This window comes from Rattus rattus, chromosome 2, assembly GCF_011064425.1.
Source record: "Rattus rattus isolate New Zealand chromosome 2, Rrattus_CSIRO_v1, whole genome shotgun sequence".
Classification (NCBI taxonomy): domain Eukaryota; kingdom Metazoa; phylum Chordata; class Mammalia; order Rodentia; family Muridae; genus Rattus; species Rattus rattus.
Genome location: NC_046155.1, coordinates 126,511,527 through 126,534,312, shown reverse-complemented (window position 1 = coordinate 126,534,312; position 22,786 = coordinate 126,511,527). Strand labels below are relative to the sequence as shown.

Here is a 22,786-nt window from a genome sequence, read left to right as displayed (position 1 = left end):
AGAGCATTCGGTTAATGGGCGTGGGGGTGGAACTGCATCTGAGAGGCAGCTCTGCTTACGGTGCACACCCCACCCTTAGCAATGAGGGCATACTCACCCTCGGACTGCGTGCAGCAGGCGCAGGGAGGGGTACGCCGTGCGAACGTTGACATGGTGCTTCAGGATGAGAGCATTGACCCACTCCACACGCTCCTTGCCACCCCGGGCCATGAAGGCAGGTATCCACAGTATGCTCCCATTGAGGTCATGCAGCCGCTGCAGCAGCTTCTCCCGCCACGTGGCATTCACTAGGTCCTCAAAGGCCCGCTGGATGACTGAGGGGTTCATGGTCACTAGGTCAGTCTTGAGGCCCACATCCCGGGCATACTCCTGAACTGGAGCCAGGTTGCACCTACGGGATAAAAGGCAAACATGGTCATTTGGGGAAGATGGCCCTTCTTACATTGAACTTGACCCTGTCCTCTGCCACTTCTGGCTTCTTCCTCCTCTTCCTCATAGACGCAGGATGCTTCACGGGTCACAAGCATCACCTATCATCCTTTCTCTTCCTCCTGACTCAAATGTTTACTGAGCCTCTGTTATATCCTTAGATGCAGACTTCCATACTCCTAGAAGCAACAGTGCTTGTCCTCAGTCCCTCAGTGAGGTTGCTTTTAACAGGTGTGCCTTGACCCATTCATTGTGAGGGCACAGAAGACAGAGATGTCCAGGTTCAAAACTCAGATCCGGCATGCTCTGCCTGTGTGACAATGGGTAGCTTTTTTAGTTTCTCTGTGCTTTCTGGGAGCTTCCATGACTTTGGCTGTGAGGGAGACCACATGAACAGTGGGTATCAGAATGTTGCAGGACCATAACGAGGGCACAGCCAGTGCTAACGGCTGTCATCTTTCTATGGGCTGGAGGACTATCAGGAGAAGGAGCGGGGAGGGAAATCTAAAGAATGAATGAGCAAGAGAGCACTGGTGGACAGACTCAGAAAAAGAGCTTGTCTCCAGTTTGTAAAGTCAGAAGAATCCCACAGAGACTTGTTAAAAATAGGATTCCCCAGGTCCTGATTCAGCAGGCCTCGGAGCTTAAGAATTTATATGTATATATGTATATGCATGTGCATACATATACTTTCTAAAAATCTCTTCCTCCTTGAGTTCCAAGCAGCTTTAAAAAATAAAAAAATAAACCACCATGCTACAAGAAATTTGCCCGAGGGCAGAGACTATGGCGCAGCAAGGGTGTTTAGAAGAAGGTGTGTGAGTGGATCTGACTAACAAATATTACCTAGCTGATCGTGACAAGGAACAAAAGAGCAGCCAGATGAGATATCAGAAGTTAGTCGTGCAGTGACTTGGCACTGAAGGTAGTAGGGAGCCATTTGAGGGGTCTTGAGGGGCTGAGCATCATGGGCAGATCTGCCCACTCTCTTGCTGCCCATGAACTTCCCTCAAGGATTCTGCCCTGGTTGTGTGTGCAAGGCTTCCTGCTTGAGCTGAGAGCCCCAGGGACTGAGTCTACAGCCTGCAGGTACTGTCTTCCCTGGAGGACTGGTTGGTGAGAAAAATCTTCAGATTTTTGTCTGAGGGTTTATGTCTGAGAGTGCACAGCAAGTATATACAGTACGGAGGCTGGCTGTGTGTGAGGGAGGGGCCAGGCGCCATCACTTCATACACACCAGGTAGCCCTGCCTTTAAGCAATAACCGTTCTTCTTTGGCAGGGAAAGAAAGTCAGTTACATTGATGGCGAAGGGGCATCACTCGAGCCCTGGGTTATGCTGGCCACTTGGCTAGTATTCTTTCACGGGTCAGTTCTGTTTTCTGTGAACTTGTGTTCATTTTACAGATGAGAGGAATGCAATCCTCAGTTGCCAATTAACTTGCCCAAATCCCCTGAGCCAGGAAGGGGGTCATTAGGATTCAGACTTCGTGGTGTCTGACTCAGAAGCTCACGAACTCTTCAGAGCCTCCCCAAATACTTCTTGTCTCCATCTCTAGCCCCAGGCTTACTCTCTCCAACTGTGGGGTAAAATTGCTGGGAAGAGAAATGCTGATGACCTCTTCAGATGCCCCTGCTATAGGCCTTGGAGAGTGGGGGTATTTTCAGCACAGTGGCTCCTCTGGGGCCACCCACAGCTCTCTATTATTCTGAGACTAGCCAAACCAGGCTTCCAAAGATTTCCTGATGCTTAGGACTGTTTGTGGGCAGACTCCCAAAACTGAGAGCAGAGACATGGGGATTTAATCCTGTCAGGCTGACTGGAGACAACCACTAACTGGCATGGGGAAAAGGAGGAAGCAGAGGTTTACTGGGCACCTAGTAGATTTGAGGACAGGTTAGGAGGTGGGAAACACACTGATGATTACAATGACAATGTGATAGGCCTCCACTGGAAGGGATATCAGCATATTTGTACCCTCTGAGGGCAGGGCCATTAAAGCATTTCACACTTACATGGGGTGGGTGTGGGGGTCTGTGGGGCCCAAGTTTGCCCAATGGTATGTCTCAGTATGGACATTGCTGCTAGGCATGGCAGCTGGGCCTGTGTGGACACTAGAAATGCTCTTTCCCACTGGCATAGAATGCACGACGTGTTTTATTTAAGGAGGGAGGACCCAGTCTTTTCTGACTTTGGTTCTGGTGGATCTAGGCTCTGTTCAAAGAGAGTTCTAGGTGAGGGAGCTGGGCTGGAGATGGACCTGGTTCTGGCAGGAAGGGAGCTAGTCCCTTCCGGAAAGAGCTGTATCCATAGGCACATGAAGAGGAAGCCTCAAACTGAGGGGTGGGTGTTGTGGTTCTGAAGCTAGGCTGCCCGTTATACAGCCTAACCCTGGCTGTAACTAGTCACCCAAACGTTGGCCATTCCTTTCCCAGTTTCCTCACTGGAAAGGGTAGTGCTGAGAGTTAAGTAAGCTCATAGACGTGCACAGGCTAACACTGAATGCTATGATCCTGCTATTAGCTATTAATAACACACTGAGGGTGTAGCACATCTTAAGGAACTATGTTGATGATAATTTACCTGTGTGTGTGTGTGTGTGTGTGTGTGTGTGCATATATGAGTATGTGCATGTATGTGTGCACGTGTTTGTGTGTGTGTGTGTGTGTGTGTGTGTTGCTCAGAAGAATGAAGCTGAGGATGGCAGCTCCCCTCATCCTGGCCATCTTGCGCCATCCTCTTGGGCTTACCTATCTCAGCCATCTCATGTCCCAGCAGCCGGTGTGTAGCCAGCATCTGCTCAACAGAGCCTCCTGGACCAGTTCTGTTTTCCCCATTCCTCCTTTTTCGGTCTGCTCTTCCTTGTGGGAGGTGCTATGTGTCCTGTGACCTACTATGACTCCTGGGGTCCTGTCTCCCAGTAGTTTTCTCAGGGAGTGGCAATGTTCTGCATCTCCCTTACATGGAGTGGGGGCAGAAACATAAACAAGGAAAACTGATCTTGTAGACTGTGATAGATGGAGACAGCCCTCCGTTAAGACCTTTTCAGAATTTGTTGTTGGGAGTACAGGCCTTTGGGGTCCTCCTGTGTGCTATCAGATCTTTAGCCTGGAGGTGGTCCAGACATTGATAGAAAAGACTGCTGTCATCTCAGGAGCTCACTGTTTGGGGGTGAACTAGTGCAGTGGAAACATAGTTTATAGAGAATGAATGCTCAGTGTACTGTCATGTGGGGACGTGGGGTATGTCTCCATATGTTACATCACCTAACATTCATGACATCATTTTCTATTGATTGTATATGTGTGCTTGTGGAGGTGGGGTCAGCAGGGCATAGCCTAGCCTCTCTCTAAGCACATTTTGTATTCCTCCCTTGGGGTCTTGTGGGAAATCCAGTCACAGGCACCCTTACCCGGTGCCTCTGCATTCAGTAACCACTGGATACACAGCCACATTCAAGCGTGGAGAAATCTGGGTTAGTGTCTGAAAAGGCTTTTTCATGAGAGGATCTCAGAATCGGCCAACACAACCTAAACATTTTATAGATGTAAACAAGGCTCAGGAAAGGGGGAGTGATCTACTCCAAGTCACATGACAAATGACCAGTAGAGCCAAGAATGAGTTTCAGAACCCACATCGGTAACTGTAGCCTGGACCCTCCCTGTGGCTTCTATAAATTCTCTTTTCATTCAGCCTGGGATCCCAGCCCTGTAGAATAATGACAACCATGTTCACTCAGGGTGGATCTTCCCTCCTCAGTTAGGAGTGGGGCTTAGCCTGGCATGGGAAGCTAACTGTTGAAACCTAGCACTCATATCAAAGTACAGGGTCATGACCTGCAAGAACTACACTAGGCCAGAAGGGTTTCCTCGATGCTGTTTGCACTGTGGTGGTGAGCTGAGCCCCAGAGGGTGTTTTGCCCTGTGTTCTCCACCTCAACAGCCATTCCGCTACCCCTCACCTCTGGTTTCTAGTCAGACAAGTTCCCACACAGTTTTCTTTCTTTTCCTCCTCAAACCTGCTCTTAACCAATCTTTAGCCTGGAGGGTTTAGGAATGGAGGGATAGAGCTATTGTCTCTGCCGAGTACAGAGTGACCTGGTCAAAGAGAACAAATGTGTGTCCCATCTCAGATTTCTGCCAGGGCTGGGAGCAGTTTGGGATGAAACTTGAGGCACCATGTGTCCTACTTTTGTCCGGGAGACAGCAATGCCTTGTTTCTGAGTTTGTATGGCTCAAGGGTAAGATAGCAGGGCCATGGATAACTGTTACAATGTCCCCAGTGATGGCAAAACAAGAGTTGATATTATAGAGAAAATGACTGCTGAGTTTCTTTATCACTCTTCCATTTCCTAGGTTTTGACTCCAGGATTCTAAAGTTACAGGTGGAACACCAGCTTCTAGAATACTGGGGAGAATTTTACAGCCACGACCCCAGTAACTATCCATCCAGGTTTTCTTAATCCCTTTTGTACTAGGTTCTATTTAGTGTTTTCAGAGAACAAGGTGATTCTGTAAGGGGCCAGACAAAAAATATTCCCAGCTTTGCAGCCTTTATGTGTGCTATATTACTTTAGCAAAAACCACCCCAGCTTTGGCCAGAAGAGTGGCTGTTTTGCAATAAAGTTTTACTTATAAGATATGTTAAGGGTCATAGTCCGCCCACCTCTATACTCTCCCTGTTTCCCAACCTTAGATATAATCCAGAGTCACTTAAATTCTCTGGGTTACGCAATGCCCTTGCCCTGTCCTGCAGGAGATTTAATTGACTAGATGTATATTGTGCTTGGAGTCAAGGCTCCCTGTGATGACTAGTCTTCACTGTCAACATGATTAGATTTGGGCACACACCTCTCGGTGTGCATTTGAGAGACTTTCCAGAGAGGTTTAACTGAAGAAGGAAGTCCCACCATGGGATGTGTTATACTACCCCATGGGTTGGGTTTCCAGGCTGAACAAGATGGGGAAAAATGAGCTGAGCTAAAGCATTCATCTCTGTTTCTTAACTGTGGATGCACTCTGAGCAGCTGCCTCATACTCTTGCTGCCATGCTTTCTCTGTCATGATGGACCCTCAAACCATGGGCTGTAGACAGACCCTTCCTCCTTTAAGCTGCTTTTGTTTGATGTTTGGTCATCACAATGAGACAAGTTATAGATGCTCTCCCAAAGCCATTATGGCAAGCAATGAAGATTGAGAACAGGGTGTAATCAATTAATGTGGCTTGTTTCCATCACTCGACTTCAATATACCCGCCACTCAGGGCCACGGGTAGATGGTTACCTTATGACAAAGCTGTGTGTATCAATCTCCTGCCCACAGCCACTGTTGAGCAAGACTCCTGAGTTGCCCACGATGGCACAAGTCTGGAAATGCTTATTCTTCAGAGGTGAGGTTCTGGGGAGGAGTTCATAGAGGTTCTGGGACACGTTCATTGTGCTGTCTCGATCAAAGATATAATGAATAATGTCTCCAGGCTTCAGGGTCCCTTTAAGGACAGAAATATCCTTCTCTGCATCCAGGAACTTTAAAATTTGCTTCCTGTGAAAACCAAAGGAAGAAAGTCGCCATGCTGCTAGATACTCCATATTGGCTTAGATGTTCTCTCCCTGTCACCCTGTAAGGATGCTGCAACCTAGAAAAAAATGGTGGGCATACCCTGAGCTCAGTTGCCCTCAGAGATGCTCTCTAGGCTTGACAGAAGTCCCTAGAGCAGTGGTTTTCAATGTTCCCAATGCTGTGATCATTTAATACAGTTCTTCATGTTGTGGTGACCCTCAACCATAAATTAATTTTTTTGTTGCTACTTCATAACTGCAATTTTGCTACCCTTATGAATCACAATGTAAATACCAGATACTCAGAGAAAAGAATCACAGACAGCTAAGGAATGCTGAAAGCAGAAGACCCCTCATTGGCTGTCCAATGGCAAATGATCAGCCCTAAAATCATATATGGATGTAAGTAACACACAGACTGAGCAGGTTGTGTTTATAAATTTAGGAATTCATATCCATTTATCTATCTATCTTCATCCCTATCTATCTATCTATCTATCTATCTATCTATCTATCCATCCACACACACATAACCAACAATTAAGAAATAGAATCACAGACAGTTTGAAAGAGAGGGACCCTGACAGTGGGTATATGATGAAAGGCTGGAGGAAGGAAAATTTAGGAATAAGATTTAATCTATCATTTTATCTAATTAAATTTTATCTAAAAGAACTGCCAATAAGAAATTGGAGAGATTTGAAAGAGAGGGGTGCACAGTTGGTAAAGGTCGTGAAAGTTCGGTCTTCATTTAAAAAAAATCCAGGCACAGGGTCGTGTGCCTGTAATTCCAGTCCTGGAGAAGTGAAGACACACAGATCTCCAGGGCTCAAGTGTTAGCTAGTCTAGCTTACTCAGCGGGTTCCTGGCTAATGAGAGACTGCCTCAAAAACCAATGTGCACTGCTCCTGAGGAAAAATGTTAGAGGTTGACCTCTGCCCTCCACATGTACATGCCTACATACAGATGACTGACAGCACACACCTTTAGAACCAGCAACTGGGAGACAGTCAAGAGAATGTCTGAGTTCAAGGACAGCCTGGTGTAGTGTGTGTGTGTGTGTGTGTGTGTGTGTGTGTGTGTGTGTGTGAGAGAGAGAGAGAGAGAGAGAGAGAGAGAGAGAGAGAGAGAGAGAGAGAGACAGAGAGAGAGACAGAGAGAGAGAGAGACAGAGAGAGACAGAGAGAGAGACAGACAGAGAGACAGACAGAGAGACAGAGAGAGACAGAGACAGAGAGAGACAGATAGAGAGACAGACAGAGAGATAGAGAGAGAAAGGGAGAGGGAGAGAGGGAGAAAGAAGAGAGAGAGAGTGTGTGAGTGTGTGTTAGTTCCAGACAGCCAGGGCTTTCTTGAAAAATTTCTTGAAAAACAACCAACCAAAAAAGCCACCACCACCACCAACAAAATGACAGGGTAATGAATTCAGTCATACAGGGAAGGAGCTGCATGCTTGGGTCAGCTGATCTAATTGTATCTCCTGCAGGAGGCCCCCATTAGAGAGCAGGCCCACGGGAGCTTGTCTCCATCCACAGAATGCTCATGTGGCCTGCAAATGTGTGGCGCTTCCTAGAGGTGCTTTTGGTAACACCGAGCTTTGAGCCTTCAAACCTTGAATGGTTTATACCCTGAGGCAAGTCCCAGGAGGTTGCATGTCTAGATGCTTGGAAACTAGGAAGAATCTAGAAGCTGACATCTGAAGAAGCCTCATTCTGTCAGGCCCCAGGTCAGACGATTACTGCACATCCAGGTTTGGGATGTTCCAAGGGACAGCCAGAAGCCCTTGGGCATGGCGTGATCCACCCACTAGCCACTGCACATTAGTGACCAGAGTCTCCAGAGTCACAGTAGTGCAGAGGGGGAGAGCCATCTTGGTGAGCACTTCTTACTTCTTAGCAGGAAACAAAAGCGTCTTGTTTACTACACTTCACTAAAGATTATATAACTTGACACGCTAATATGGTTTGGAAATTGCTAATATCCCTTGCAATTACTTACCCCAAAGTATTTAAAAGCAAAGAAAGCCCCCAGAAAGCTCATAAATAAATACCTCTGTGAGGGAATTAATTTCTAACTAATTATGAGAAATTACAATCAATTATTAAATATCATTCCGAATCACTTACAGAATCTTTTATTGTGAATAATCTTGGCAACTAATTGAGTGGAGGGAAATTCCTTTTCCCTCTGGGTGGAGGAGGCATTTTATTCCTTCTACAGGGGCTGGTGTCTGCAGACTCCTTGTGGAAGCAGTGGTCTGCTCTTCTTCACAAATGGGGCATGTGTGTGTGTATCCATGTGTGTGAGTGTGTGCATATATATGCACATGTGTACATATGAGTGTGTATGTCTCTTTTTTCAGGGTTCCTACAGAATAGGGCCTGAAGGAGCTGAAGTAGGTAGGGTCTGGCTATAGATTTTTACCCTCATGTGCTATAGTGGGGAGCATGGAATATGGTGGCTACCCGATATATATGGCCAATTTCTCTGGGACCCATGGATGTAATTTTACTCGGAAACAGCACTTCTCAAGATTAAGGATCTTGAAATGAGATCATTTTGGATTCTCTGTGGGCTCTAAATCCAGGGACCACACCCTGTGAGGAACAGAGGATGAGGTTATATGGACTCAGATGAGGGGACAGAAGAGGTAGATGTCAGGGTGATACAGCCAGTTACACCTGGAGCCCCGAGAAGCCAGCAGAGGCAAGAAGACGGGTTCTCCTAGAGCTGCTGGGGCAGCACTCAGAACACTGGCTTCTAGAACCATCTAGAGACAGTAACTTCTGTGGCTTTAGCCACAGGCTGGTGGGGTTTGCTGCTTTGCATCTGTCTTGTCAGGTCCATGGTGTCCCAGGTGAAGTGGTGTGGCTGTTAGGACAGTGCAACAAGGGCGAGTCTCTCTAGGTGGCCCTGAAAGAGGTGCTGAGAAAGGGTGGCCCTGATAACAACTCTTTCAGCTGGCCTCTCAGTTCCTGGGTTCCCAGATGTCAGCACTCTTTAGTCCTATGCTCTTTTTGTCTCCCCATGGCACATCTAGAGCTAGGGGATGGACCTACCAGATGTGGCAACTCCCTGCCTCGTGTTATATTTTATGTGGCCTGTCACCTTTGCTTCAGCATGCTGATGCCCTGCGGAATTATCAAGCCTTTTCTCATGTGGTCCTGGCTGCCTCGTTCCCACCCCCATTCTCTATCTTCTTTTCAATTTTCTTTCATTCCTTGTCACAAATACCATATTCAGACCCTGCACATGCACACCTGACAACTCCTACTTATCCTTCAAAACACATTGCTATAAGCCAGCCTTTCGTAGTAGCCCTCTTGGACCCCTTAGAAAATGAATATCTCCCTTCAGTGCAATCTCCTTAGTTTTGCATATTTGCAAGGTACAGGACTGTCTGGTGTGAACATCCTACTGAGTTGTCTTTGCTTATTTTTGTATTTTTCTGTCTAACATGTCTATTCATGCCAGCAGCCTGGGCCGCACAGCTCAATGCCTGGAGATGAATATCTGCTGGGTCGATCACAACAGCCTCTCAACCTAAAGTCACAAGGGCTGAAGTTATAATTCCTCTCCATGGCCACCACTCAAGGATGATTGCTATCTGAAGGCACCAAGAAAGGACAAAAGCTTTTCTCCGGCTTAGACAGGTTGCTCTGTTGTTGGTCGACCAGATGTCAGATCAGCTCTGGATCTCTCAGCTATAGTTGTGTGTTCTCATGTTAGTGGTGGAGAGGATAGAGGATTTCATCCTACAAGGGCTGTGGGAGGTACAGACAGGTAAGGGACTGTCATAGAATGAGGACACAAATATCAGATAGAGACAAACAAGAAGCAACTCTTTATATCGGAGAAAGAGGCACTTGTGACCTGTGCTGCCTAGAAGCAGAGCTCCTGGCCTGAACCAAGGACCCTGTGGGGATAAGTTCATCCACGACCTCCCCTTGTCCAAATGGCTACATATCCATGTGGGGCATGTGGCTGGACTTGTCCCAGGTTTTGATAATTTAATTGATCATCTAATAGATGAAACCTGTTTCCTCAGGAGGGCTACATTTTATTTCTATCCTGGCTCCTTTAAATAATAGAGAGCAGCAGGTTGGTGGCTTGTAGTAAAGAAGGCCAGGCCTGCCCCTTTCTCTCCTGTTCTGTAGTGACCCACCGATACCTGATCCTCAGAGAGAGCGTCTGGTTGTGTCTCCACTTGGATGAGGCTGGCTGGATGCTGTGCTTAAGGCTTTCATTACTTCTGTCAGCAACGGCTGGTGGTGAAGAGCCATTTATTACAACTTCAGCTCTGGAAGGGGGAAGACAAAACACGAAGGTAGACATGATCTGTGAGCCTGCCCATGACACGCCTAATAGTTCTGTATTTGCACGGGCTTGAATGTAAACTTCACAAGAGCAAAATTGCCGTTATTACCTGAGAAGGGAAGTCTATTTATCTTCTAGAATGCACGAGCTCTCTCCCTCAGGAATAGCCTACGGACGCTGGTTCTTAGAAACAGGAAGCGGAGTTCTACAACTGCTCTTCCCCCCTCCCATCTCTGCTTCGAGGGAAGCAGGCACTGCCTGCCAGGGCAGTACAGTTTCCTTTCTTAGCTACAGTGAAGAAAGCTCGAAAGGAGAAATCATAAACTATTACATGCTGGCCCACAAATCTTAACAGAGAGCTAAGCACACACAGGTCAATGCTCTTGTAGCCTGTGGTTTCACCCTACTGCCCTCCTTCCTGTCTCTTTCTTCCTTTTAAAACTTTTTCAAATTATGTGGTGTGTGTGTGTGTGTGTGTGTGTGTGTGTGTGTGTGTGTGTGTGTTTGCTTGAAGGTAAGAGGACAATGAGCAGGAGTCCATTCTTTCCTTCCACCTTATGTGTCCTGGGGATCAAACTCAGATGGTCAGCTTTTGTGGCAAATGCCTTTGGTAACTGTGCCATATCATTGGTCTCTCCATCACTTTTTCTTTTCTTGCTGTTAGAAAAATCCACCTATGATAGAATTATCAGTCTTGTTATCTGCCTGTCTTGCTAGACTTCGAATGGGGGATTTTACTCATTCATTTCTCCATCTCATAACAGTTTAACATAGCAGGTATTCAGTAAGTAGCCACTTGTTGAGTTTGACATTGAAATAGGTCCTAAGAAGCTTGTCATGGAGGAAGGAGTTAGCTGGCTTTGTATTCCTGAAGCAGATCACAATGCTGGATATAAACTCTCTTTCTGTCTGACTCAGGGACAGCAGGGCTTTTTGAACTCAGACACTTGAAATCTATGCTAGTAGGTTTCTAAGAAAGCAGGCTACACTGATATCTTTGAAGACGGTCTAGAAGCCAGCCTGCCTCCTGCCAATGCACAGAGATACATGTGGGTCACGTCCCAAGTTGCTTTTGTCTAGCCGGCAGCACATCCTCCCGGTTAGAATAATAAGTGGGTTTGTAATGCAGAATGCGCTAGCCTTTGAGAGTTCAAACCAAACACCTCTGTCCTCTACATTTATCTTGGAACAACCAAGTTCAAAAAGATAAAATCCTGCTAGCAATGCCTGAACTCAATACTCTGTTTTGCTTTATGCACTCAGAGAACAAATTCTTTTAGGGTCTACCCTGTGTGGCACACTTGGCCCGTCCGCTCACCTCCATCTCTCCATATTCCTCCCTCCTCTGCTTTTTATCACTTGTCTTGTAGCTTTGCAGAGGATAGACCACATAGCTTTGCAGAGGATAGACCATGAAAGGATTCAGAGTGTGGTTGATGTACTTTATCTAGTACACAGGCTTAAGGGAACTCACAGAAGAAAAAAAAGAAAGCCCAAACTTCCAAATTTTATGGTTTCATGGAAGGAAGTTGAATGTGTCATGGAGAAATTTTTGCAACGTGGCCATCCATGGGAAATCCCCTTACCTTTCTGGTCCATAGTCTAGATCTTTACAGAAAGAAGGCATCTAAGAGGAACACACCAGGCTCTGAGGTTCTAGAGTTCTTAAAGGACTACTGTTGTTTCCTACCACTGCCCAGGGCTCCAGGAGGGCTGGTCACCTCTGGTACTATCCTCTACATGTGGCCAAATGAGGTTGTTAGGTATCTTTCTTAATTTTCTCTGTCTTTGTTTTTGAGGCCGTGCCTCTCACTGAACCTGGAGCTCCGCGGTTCAGTTGGACTGTCTAGCTAGCCAGCTCCAGAGACCTACGTGTCTCTGCTTTCCAAGTGCTAGGATCACAAGTGTGCACCTCTATAACTGGCCTTAACGTTGTTTTTGTTTAATATGAGTCCTTCAGATTGAACACATCTCCTTGAGCTTGTGCAGCAAGCACGTTACCCACTGAGCTATCTCCCAGCTCTGGTACTTACTGCCTACTTATTGTGGCTAGAGGCAAGAGCAGTAAACTCAGGACCATGAGTACGGCTGTCACATCTTAAGACTCCTCAATATTCACTGCACCTTACATTAGTAGGGGTGAGAAACAGAAATATCTTCCTGTTTGGGATGACATAGTTTTTCTAAAAACATCATGCCTGGCATCTCATGGATTTGGCCCCTGGTGATACTCCCCAGAAACTGGGACTTTTGCATGACATCAAGCTCGCTCAGGAAGAAAACTTCTGCTGAGTTCTGGAATCACAGAGGCTTGGAGTGGGGACCTGCTCAGAACTCTGTAGGTGAGATCTCCAGATTTCTCTTGGGTACAAGGTGGTAAAAGAAGTAAAGGATCCAGGCTCTGATAATGATAACATTCTGATCCTAAGTCCTAGCTATCCTATCTACATAGCTAGCCTTGCTGCTGAACTTCACTCCTGTGGCTCTCTTGGTAGGGAGTATGGCAAGGCCGCTTCAGGTTTCTGCATTCTGCCTTCGTGTCTATACAATAAAGGTGATGGCTTAACTATCCACAGGCACGACCTCTGTTTACATGATTCACATGTTCTCCGCTATACAAAGCCAGCTGGACTACTGAAGGAGATTAGTTCTTTCCCATGAATGTGCCCTTCAGAGTCCAGGACATCTCTCAAACACTACAGGTACATTTTGGGGTTAAATTGCTTCACCTTTGAACTCTTGAACTTCACCCTCAGTCATCAGTCTCTAATGCTATCAATACATCCAGTGACAGCAGTGTCTGATGCATGAATTGATCATGCTCAGAAGCTGGCTATATAGAGCCTTATATTCAATAGTTCTAAGTTGCTGCTAATTGAATGGGATACTAAGACCCAGAGGGCGAATTTACTTGCCTGATACCCTACCTAGAAAACTCAATGTTGCATCCAGGGATGCCTGGCTTCCAAGACTGCTCAGTTCTCAGACTCAATCTGGAGGTGCCTCCTAAGTTACCTTGGAGACTTGGGCTTTGTGGGCAAGGTCACCTGTCTTAACAGGGGACATTTTTCCATAGTAGGACAGAAAAAAGTATAAGGACACGTGGCTTTCTTTATTTTGGCTGTATTTGCATTTTAGCCAGAAGATATGCTTCATTGGAAGTGCCATTGTGGTTGAGGCCCTTAGAGTTGTAGAAGCGATGATGGTGAGAACAGTTTCTCATGCCAGTTACACAGGGTCATGATCAGGCATACTTTACAGGTCAGGTATGGTCAAAAGACCTAAAAAATATGGAAGAATGACAAATCTGGCCTTTGACCATTGTGGACCTCTCATTCCCAGCAGTATCAAAACAGGACATTAAGGAAGCTAAACAAGAACATCAGTTTGAACAGTAACCTTTGCTCATGTTTAGGGTCTCACTACTTGCATTCCTGATTCTCAAGCTTGGACTTTGAGACAGAGGTCAGAGCTATGATACGCTGATCATTTTGTGGAGAATGGAGAATGGGGTGTTGGCAGTGAATGTGTTTGTTGCGTTGCAAAGCATCTGCACAGTTCTCTGCACCAATCTGTCCCATTGCCGAGGACTGTCCCAAAGGATTCCAGTCGTACTATGTAAGAATGCTCTTTCAGAATTTAGAGCACACATCCAATCATTACTTAGTTGACTCCCTAACATATTTTAAGATGTCTCAGCAAAGTTCTCGAATGCTTTATTCTCATCTCAATCCCCAGACAGGCCATCAACTACAATGAAATTGGATTAAAGTCCTAGCTTGCTTGAGGGGTTCCACTGCTCAGCAAAAACACAGGTTTCAAGTAAGTTGGTGGTACTTCAAGGTCTACAAAGTGGGTGGGCTCTTTTCCAGAAGGTAACTTTTACCTATATATATTTCCCATCTCTGCAACGTCTCTAGCCCGATGGACCATTTCATGTGATCTCCCATTGACAGCTCCCCTCAAAAGTGATTAAGGAAATGCAAAACCAAAGAAATGAAACAGATCTATTTGCTAAGTAAGAAGGGCACCATCCAGCAAAGAGGAGAAGCAGATTAATAGCTGCCTTACAGCAAAAACAAATGAACACAAAATCTAATTTACAAACCTATTAGATTTGCTATGTAAGCTGCTCACAGCTGATCTGATTGTACCTCTGCCTCCAGAATTCCTGCAAGACAAAGGAAATGCATTATTTATAAACACAGCTCTTCCTTGCAAAGCCCTCTTCAATCACCAGGACACCCCAGAGCTCACCTAGGGGACTACAGAAAGAAAACATCTTACTCTGAACTTTCCGTAAAGGGCCATGTCTTGGTCTCAGTCATAGCCCATGGATTTTACAGGGATTTGGGACTCTCAGATCCTCCCATGACCCAGTTGATCACTTCACATTGAGGCAACCATTTGAGACTGGTAGTAGGCCTCTTTGGAGGCAGTCTCCCTTGGCTAACGCACATGATGACACGATCCAGTCCAATTTAGCTTTTACACCAATATGATTCAGCACCATTCACTCTCCTCTCTTGCCTTCTTTCATAGGTGGTGAGATGTTGTTCTTCATATTTACCCTAAACTGAGGACACCGGCAAATCAGCAGAGACAGCAAGATTCACTCAGCGGTGCCCCCAGCCAAATGTGGCAACAATTTACTCTTCAGAGGCAGAATAGATAAGCTTAATAGTGTTGCTGTGTGGAACGGAGGAGGCAGGCAGCAAGTGAACAGTGAATGGGATTCTTTGTTTTGGAGAACGGGCCCTTGAAAAGCTCAAGACTTTTGATCCGTTTCTTATTCAGTTGGCAGATCCTCTCCGTTGGCCACACAGCGTCATCCGATCTTGCTATCATATTGTACTGGCTGGGTAAAGCATGACTGTGTGTCCTTGGCTCCCCACTTTGTGCCACTGTGTTGTAGAAAAGCCATATATGTCTAATTATTTTTATTCATTAAAAAAATCTCCCGGATTTATAGGATATGTGATTACGAAGGTATTTTGTATTTTACTTGTAATTTAAAGGTTCTATGGAACCCTTCAGAGAAAGAATTAACATCCCCAGTGAAGCTATAGATTTGGGGAAACTACCATTAAATGGGGATTCTCTGGGAAGAGGTTATAGTAGAGCAAAGCTGATCTTATACATATATTATGACCATATGTGCGCACCCGCGCACGCACACACACACACACACACACACACACACACACACACACACACACGATCTGCTGAAATGCAATTTCAACCTCACTTAATGACAGTCAACAGTCTATTTAACAGCCAGATAATTGGAGGCAGCAAGAGGGCCTTTATAATTTCTCCACCATCAAGTTTTACCCCTCAAGCCTAGTTCTTCATGACACAGAGTATCTTACTGCCTATTCTAATGTAATGTTTAGTATTATTTATTTAATTAATTAATTACATTTTTAGGTCTCTCCACTTTCCTTGAAAGGTAGACATCATGTCCTTCTGATTTGGCTTCTGGTAACAGCTCCCAGGTCCCTGTCTGAATCACCTCTGGCTGACCCCAGGGACTTTGTCGCAGTGCCTTCACATCTCACCCAGACCCCAGCCCTCAAAGCAGCTCTCCTTGGGGGAAGGAAGAGTTCTTTGTCTAGATAGAAAGTCAAATATGGCAACGGAAAGTGCAGTGATAGTTCAAGACTGACGAGAGGTTAGTGAAACAGCAGAGGTTGTCTAGAAATACCGCATGTATTTCTACATGATACATGTTTTTTTTTTCTAAAAGCATTATCAAAGAGAAATTAAGTTAATGGTTTGGAATAGTTGCCTACAATCTTGAAAGAAGTAATTTGAGCACCTTCCTGTGGATAGCAAAATGGACATCACATGGGTTTAGCTGGTTATCTTAGTTTACATCCTGCTGCTGTGAGAAAATATTCACCCAAAACAACTAAGGTGGAGAAGGATTTTTTCTTCTTCTTACAACTCCCAGGTCAGGGAGGAACGCTGAGGCAGGGACTGAAGGCCCTGGGGGAACTCTGCCTTCTGGCTGGTTCTCTGTGGTTCGCTCAGCTGGCTTTCTTATAGAACCCAGGGCCATCTACTTGCCTATGGGTAGCACTGTGCAGTGAGCTGGGCCCTCTATCAATCAGCAGCAGCAAAGTGTACCACAAGCTTGCCCACAGGTCAACACGATTGAGTTGAAGTCCCCTCTTCCTGGATGACTAGTTTGTATTAAGTTGGCAAAACTAACCAGCATACTAACGTTCCCCGAACTAGTAATTCTTACATCTCTATAACCAATTTCTGTTATCATCTATGCATACTGTTTTTCTAAATTTAAACATTAAAATGGGCTCATCTTCAAAAATGTACCATTGTCCTAAACAAGACTCCAGGAAGCAGAGATATGATGTCATAACCATGTACTTATTGAATAAAACCACCAAACCATTGCTAGGAAAGTATTCATTAGAGGAATTCTTCAAATCATCATCACAGGGATTAGTGGGCATGCTTGCATCTCCCTGGGGAAGGCTACATAAAAGAGGAAAAGACTTACAAGAAAAAGCAAACACAAAACCAGGAGGCTGTGTGGTAGGCAGGGTCGCCAGGAGTCAGAGTGGGGAGCAGAATGCTGGCAGACATGATCTAAACACATTGTATTTAGGTATGAAATCACTAATGTATAGATAATGACTTAAATAAACATAGGAAATGGGTTAAAAATGGCCTGGTATTATGAAGTCTTTGATGAAGGCTCAGGAGTGTGTGTGAAGGGTATATAGTAGAGATAATATGTTCTGGAGAAAGGTCTGCCTTTATCAGAATCTAAAACACTGCTTATTAAAAATGCAAACCCAGTTCCCAGGGGCTTTCAGCAAACTTACAAGGGCTCCAGGTGAGGAGAATGCAGCATCTAATTTAATGTTTAAATAGCATTCATTCAGTAACTTTTTTTTTTTTTGTATAACATCATTGTGGGGTTGCCAGCAAAGCTGAACACATATAGTTCCTGCCCTCACGAAGTTCTGTTTTAGGGATGTCACAAGGATTCTCTCTCTCTCTCTTCCCCTACCACTTCTCCTTAAGTTCCCAGTTACTTACCTACACACACACACACACACACACACACACACACACACACACACACACCAGGAATGATGTTTTGTGTTCATGGGTCCTATGTCTGTGGGTTCAATCAACTTAGGATAAAAAGATATTTCGTGTCTACTGAAGCTGAACAGACATTTTCTTGTTGGTAGCCGAAAAGGATACAATAGCACGTATGTAGGTTTAGAGATTAGCAGTAATGAATCCAAAGTATATGGATGATGTGCGTAGGTTGTAGGCAGATACTGTACCACTTTATATAAAGGATTTGAGTGTTTGTGGAATTTTGTGTCTGTGGGAGAGTCCTACAGTCACTCACCCATGATTACTGAAGACTGAGTTTGTCCATCACATCCACTGTGATGTCTTGATAGATGTATACATTATAAAACGATTAAGATAATTCACATATCCATTACCTCATATAATCATCTTTTTTTGTGTGTGTGTGGTAAGAACATAGATCAACCTGCTAGCATATTCCAAGTATCTATTATTGTTGTTATTATTATTTGAGCAAAGTCTTGCCATGTTGCCCAGGTGGGCTTGGTTTTTGTGATCCTTCTGCATCAGCCCCCTGAGTAGCTAGGGTGACAGGACTGAGACATCGTGCTTGGTTACTATAGTCACTGTGCTACAAAATGGAGTTTTGAAATTGCCTAGCCGATCTTTGTGTACTTAGACTAACATCTCCCTCCTCTGTCCCCAGTCCCTAACTGACAGGCTTAGAGGGACCAACAGCAGCCTCAGGCAGGTCCCAGACAACACTGAATCCTGCTGACTTCAGCCATCCATCAAATCCTGTGCTCTCCTTATCAATCCTCCCTGTATCTCCGGACTCCCTGCCCTTGACACTCCTGACACTCAGTCTTTGTTGGTAGGCTAGGGGTGGAGCAGCTATCTCTATATTATAGCACACTCTGGCTTGTTTATTTTTTCTTTTTGAGACAGAGTCTCACTATGTGACTCTGGCTGTCCTACTTAGATAAGGTTGACCTTGAGCTCACTGAGATTCTCCTGCCTCTGCCTTAATCTCTGCTGGAATTAAAGGGATTCAACCTGTCACACCCCATCTTCTACCTACTGCTTTCTAACAGTGGGCTTCTCATCTTCAGGGTACGATAAACAAAAATGTTCCCAGCGTCCCCTGGGACATGGAGCAGGGACTTGCTTCTAGCCTAGAGCCTGTTCTGTGACTATCATTTTTGGTCTATTGTTTCCCAGCACACTCTGTCTGCTTCCATGCTAACCCCCAAGCGCGATACCTGGGTGTCCCTCAGAACTCTCCTGGACTTCCACCCTCACCCAACCTTTCCTTCTCTTAGAGAGCAGGTGTATCTTTCCCAACATCTCAAAGCCTGACCCCTCCTCTTACAGTGGAGAGGCCGAGGAGGTCTGCATTCTTGTTCCGGTTTTAGCGTCCCTGGCTCCTGGACCCACTGCAGCCTGTGTCCCTTACGGAGAAGTTAACACCTTGCCTTTTATTTTCCATATTCTGATGTTTTGACATCTGGGACTTGCTATCTTTGCACTTGTCATCCCCCCAGCGTTAACTAAGCCTAGGATAATAAGTCAAGGCATGTGACCTTCAAGTACCACCCAGCCATGGCATAGCCCACATGCCATCACCTCATTTATGGAGATCCTGCTAAAGGTTGTTTTCCTTCGAATAATAATTCAAAGGACAGATATGAGGGAACCAGGACCAGATTCTATGCCCCATGGCTGACAGAAATTATTCAAACTCGTCTGTTCACCAGCCTTGCCTATCTCCTTACAGAAGCCACATTAAATGTTCTTGGCACTCTTCTCTCACTTTCACTGACCTGCCCCAGTCTTTCTTGTGTGCCTCTACTCCATGGTGTGTGCTCTCTTCTTATAGGGACTATTAATGTAACAGAACATTTATTAACATAAATAGGGTGGGGCCGTGTCCCATTCACTTCTGTAGCTCGTAGAGTGCCTTGCCCGGGAGCTTAGTAAACTGTTAGACTCTCATCCTGGAAGTCTACACACCTGATCTTCCACCCTCACTATGCCCATTCCAGACATTATGTTCCAATAATTCTTAGCGCAGGGCATCACTCACAGGGAGAATGAAGGTATCCAGCTTTAGAAGGTGGCACATAAACTGTGAGGGATTTGTTTTTGTTTTCTGATCACATTTTGCCCCAAATGTTACTAAAATAAACTAATACTTGCTGGGTTAAGGGACAGAACACGATGATTGGGTGAAAAATTTGCTAAAATAATGCACAAAGTGAGTTACAGAACCACATATGCTTAGACTACCCAAACTGAAGAGTAACAGCATGTCCTTCCCCCATGAGAGCACTTTACATTCCAGAGATCCTCTAAACCCAGGCCTAATGTCAGCAACAGCAAGTGTTTGTTTAATCTTTCTACAATATTCTCAGCTGTAACGGTGACAAAGTCAGGCCACCTGAAAGTTTTGCAGTTTAGAATGTGTTTCCTGCACAACATCTGTGATGGTCTCCCTGAGCAGAGCACCTAGGAGCCAAGACACACACACACACACACACACACACACACACACACACACAGAGAGAGAGAGAGAGAGAGAGAGAGAGAGAGAGAGAGAGAGAGAGAGAGAGAGGGGTCATGTTAACAAAACACAACAAAATTACATGAAGTTGGATCTGCTTTGGAGAAAAACAACCAGCAAACATGAGAAAGGAATTTTTGCTCACCTTCTGTATCAGAACCAAATTATTTTTAAGTCTCTATTTTTAGATTATTTAGTTTTTGGGACAAGGTCTCACACAGCCTAGGCTATGAACCTAACTATGTACCCTGGGTTGATCTTGAACTCCCTATCCTCCTGTCTTAACTTCTTGAGTGCTGGGATTGCTGGTGTACCACACACGCTAATTCCTGAAGTGCTAGCAGCTGAACTCAGAGCTTTATGCATGCTGGAACATATTCTGTCAACTAAGCTACAACCCCAGCCTGAAATTTTTCAAATTTCTTGTTAACTGGGTTTTTTTCCCAATAGACAAATCACAAATGTATAGTTAGTGAGATACAATGTGCTGCTCTGATATGTGAACATTAGGCTCCATTGTTTATACTCAAAGTCATGCCCAGCATCTATCTGTGTGAGAATTTCCTACCCTTGCAGTCTCTCACCAGAGAGTTGGGCTCAGAAAATGAACTTTCAGGAGCTGACAGCTTTAATTAAGAGTCTGGACCCAACTTAAACAGTTGATTAATCTTGAGAGTAGAAGATTAAACTGAAGAGCGACTTGTGAATTTGTAGGTACTTCACATTGTTGGGAGGATGCTGAATGCCTTTTTCCAAGTCATAAAACCCACTGAGCTCCTACCTGCTGATTCCTGGGTGTACACTAATATATGGTCCTATGGGCACATGACAGGAAAAAGGTGATGGAAGGGACAATTTTGAATCAGTCACAGGGACAGAGCTGGAGCTCCTACTAAGGTCAAGCAAGGGTTTTTGATTTAAAGATGCTCTTTCCTCTATCTGCCTAAAACCTACCATATTTGTCATTTTCAGCAACAGCACAGGGATATTAAAGCACTAATAATGTTGTCACCCATCACCATCATCCACCCCCAGAATGTCTCATCCCAAAGAGAAACTACATTCAATAAGCAATTCTCCTCGTCATTCCCATAACTTTGATTTCATTGTCTGCCTTTAACACCGTTATGACTCTGTCTATTCTAGATATTTCTAGTGGATAGAATCACACAACTGGCTTCTTTGACTTTGTATCATGTTTTCAAAGTTTATCCACTTACTGGTGTGCCAATGAGATCTGGCACTTGAAGGCACAGTTCTGGGAAGCAGGACATCACAAAGATGCTCTTTGACTCAAGTGGATGGCTCAAGGGCTCCATTGCCCAGAGTTTTCTGAGTTAATCAACAACAGATTGAGCTCTGTTGCCAGTCTCTGTCTTCTGAAAGGCCGGCTATCCTTGCTCAAATAACCAAGGGGCCCCAGACTGATTGATTCCGTACAGATCCTTAACATCAAGTTAGCAACCATAATTACATTGCTTACTCTGAGTGGGAGGTGGTTCTTGTGTGGTTGCCTGGACTCTTTGTACTTGGGTTTGGGATGGTCACATCTAGAAGAATGCCTACCATCTGGGTATGACCTGCACTAGAGGAGACTTTGCTCTCAGCATTCCAGTCATCCTGGTCCAAGGCATCATTGGAGAACCCGTCTGCCAGATAGACTGTAGTGATGTAACTGCTGGGATCATCAGGAGACAATAAATTCAAGGTTGTCCTTCCTAAACTCTAAGATGTAGAGTGTCCTTGCCCTTTGCCACCCTAAAAGTGTGACTGGGGAGATGGCTCAATGGGTAAGGCTCATGGCACACAACCATAAAAATCCAAATTCAGATCCCCAGAACCCACACAGAGCCAGATTCAGTACTGTATGTCTGTAATCTCAGTTCTCCAATTAAGAGATAGGAGGCAGACTGGAGGGTGCCGAGAAGCTTGCAGACCAGATAGCTCAGCATAGGGAGTAGTGAAGAAGCCACTCTATCTCAAGCAAGGTGGAAGACAAAGACCAAGTCCTCGGATGGCCCTTTGACCTTTGCAAGTGCACTGTGGTACAGGAGTGGCCCTCACCTCACACTGTAGTTGGTTTTTCTGATCACATCCCAAGTCACCTCTAAAATGTTTTATCCTCCAGGGCATGAGTCAGCTAATTTCTCCTTTAAAGAGCCAGACAGTAAGTATCTTAGGCGATATGAGTCAAGAGGAAAAACTGAAGATATGCGCACCCTTTAGAAATAAGAGAGAAAAAAATTTCCACAAATGTTTTATTGATGACATTTAAAAATGTAATAATTCAGTAGAATATTTTTACTCAAAAGCTTCATCAGTCTACTAATGAGAAGAAAGTAATTCTTTGGAAGAGGCAGGATGGATCAAGTTTTGCTTAATTCATATTATGGGTAGGAGGTCTCATTCTTCTATACTGTTTCACTGAACCTCTGAGATCCTTTATCTTTTTTTCTGTGAACTCCTGTGTTACCTTAATCTTTCTTTTTTTCCCTATCTATATTAAATTGGGTATTTCTTATTTACATTTCAAATGTTATTCCCTTTCCTAGTTTCCAGGCCAACATCCCCCTAACCCTTCCCCCTTCTATATGGGGGTTCTCCTCCCCATGCTCCCCCCCCATTACTGTCCTCTCCCCAAGAATCCCGTTCACTGGGGGTCTAGCCTTGGCAGGATCAAGGGCTTCCCCTTCCACTGGTGCCCTTACTAGGCTATTCATTGCTACCTATGAGGTCAGAGTCCAGGGTCAGTCCATGTGTAGTCTTTGGCTTAGTTCCTGGAAGCTCTCACCTTAATCTTTCTTTTGGAACTTATGCTCTGTCCTTACAGTCATGTGGAAC

General features: G+C 45.0%; 1 protein-coding gene across 2 annotated transcripts in view; it reads right to left on the bottom strand.

The window, feature by feature from the left end:
• Positions 1-22,786, bottom strand: part of St8sia2 (ST8 alpha-N-acetyl-neuraminide alpha-2,8-sialyltransferase 2) — a 72,901-nt gene that overhangs the window by 22,368 nt on the left and 27,747 nt on the right. Inside the window, exons 2-5 of one of the 2 annotated variants that reach the window (XM_032893409.1) lie at positions 14,411-14,473; positions 10,157-10,285; positions 5,711-5,968; positions 98-391 (exon numbers count right to left, since the gene is read on the bottom strand). In XM_032893409.1, the coding sequence (XP_032749300.1) occupies positions 98-391; positions 5,711-5,968; positions 10,157-10,285; positions 14,411-14,473 (744 nt within the window). The remainder of the gene's footprint in view (positions 1-97; positions 392-5,710; positions 5,969-10,156; positions 10,286-14,410; positions 14,474-22,786) is intronic. The other variant, XM_032893410.1, reaches the window with a different exon arrangement.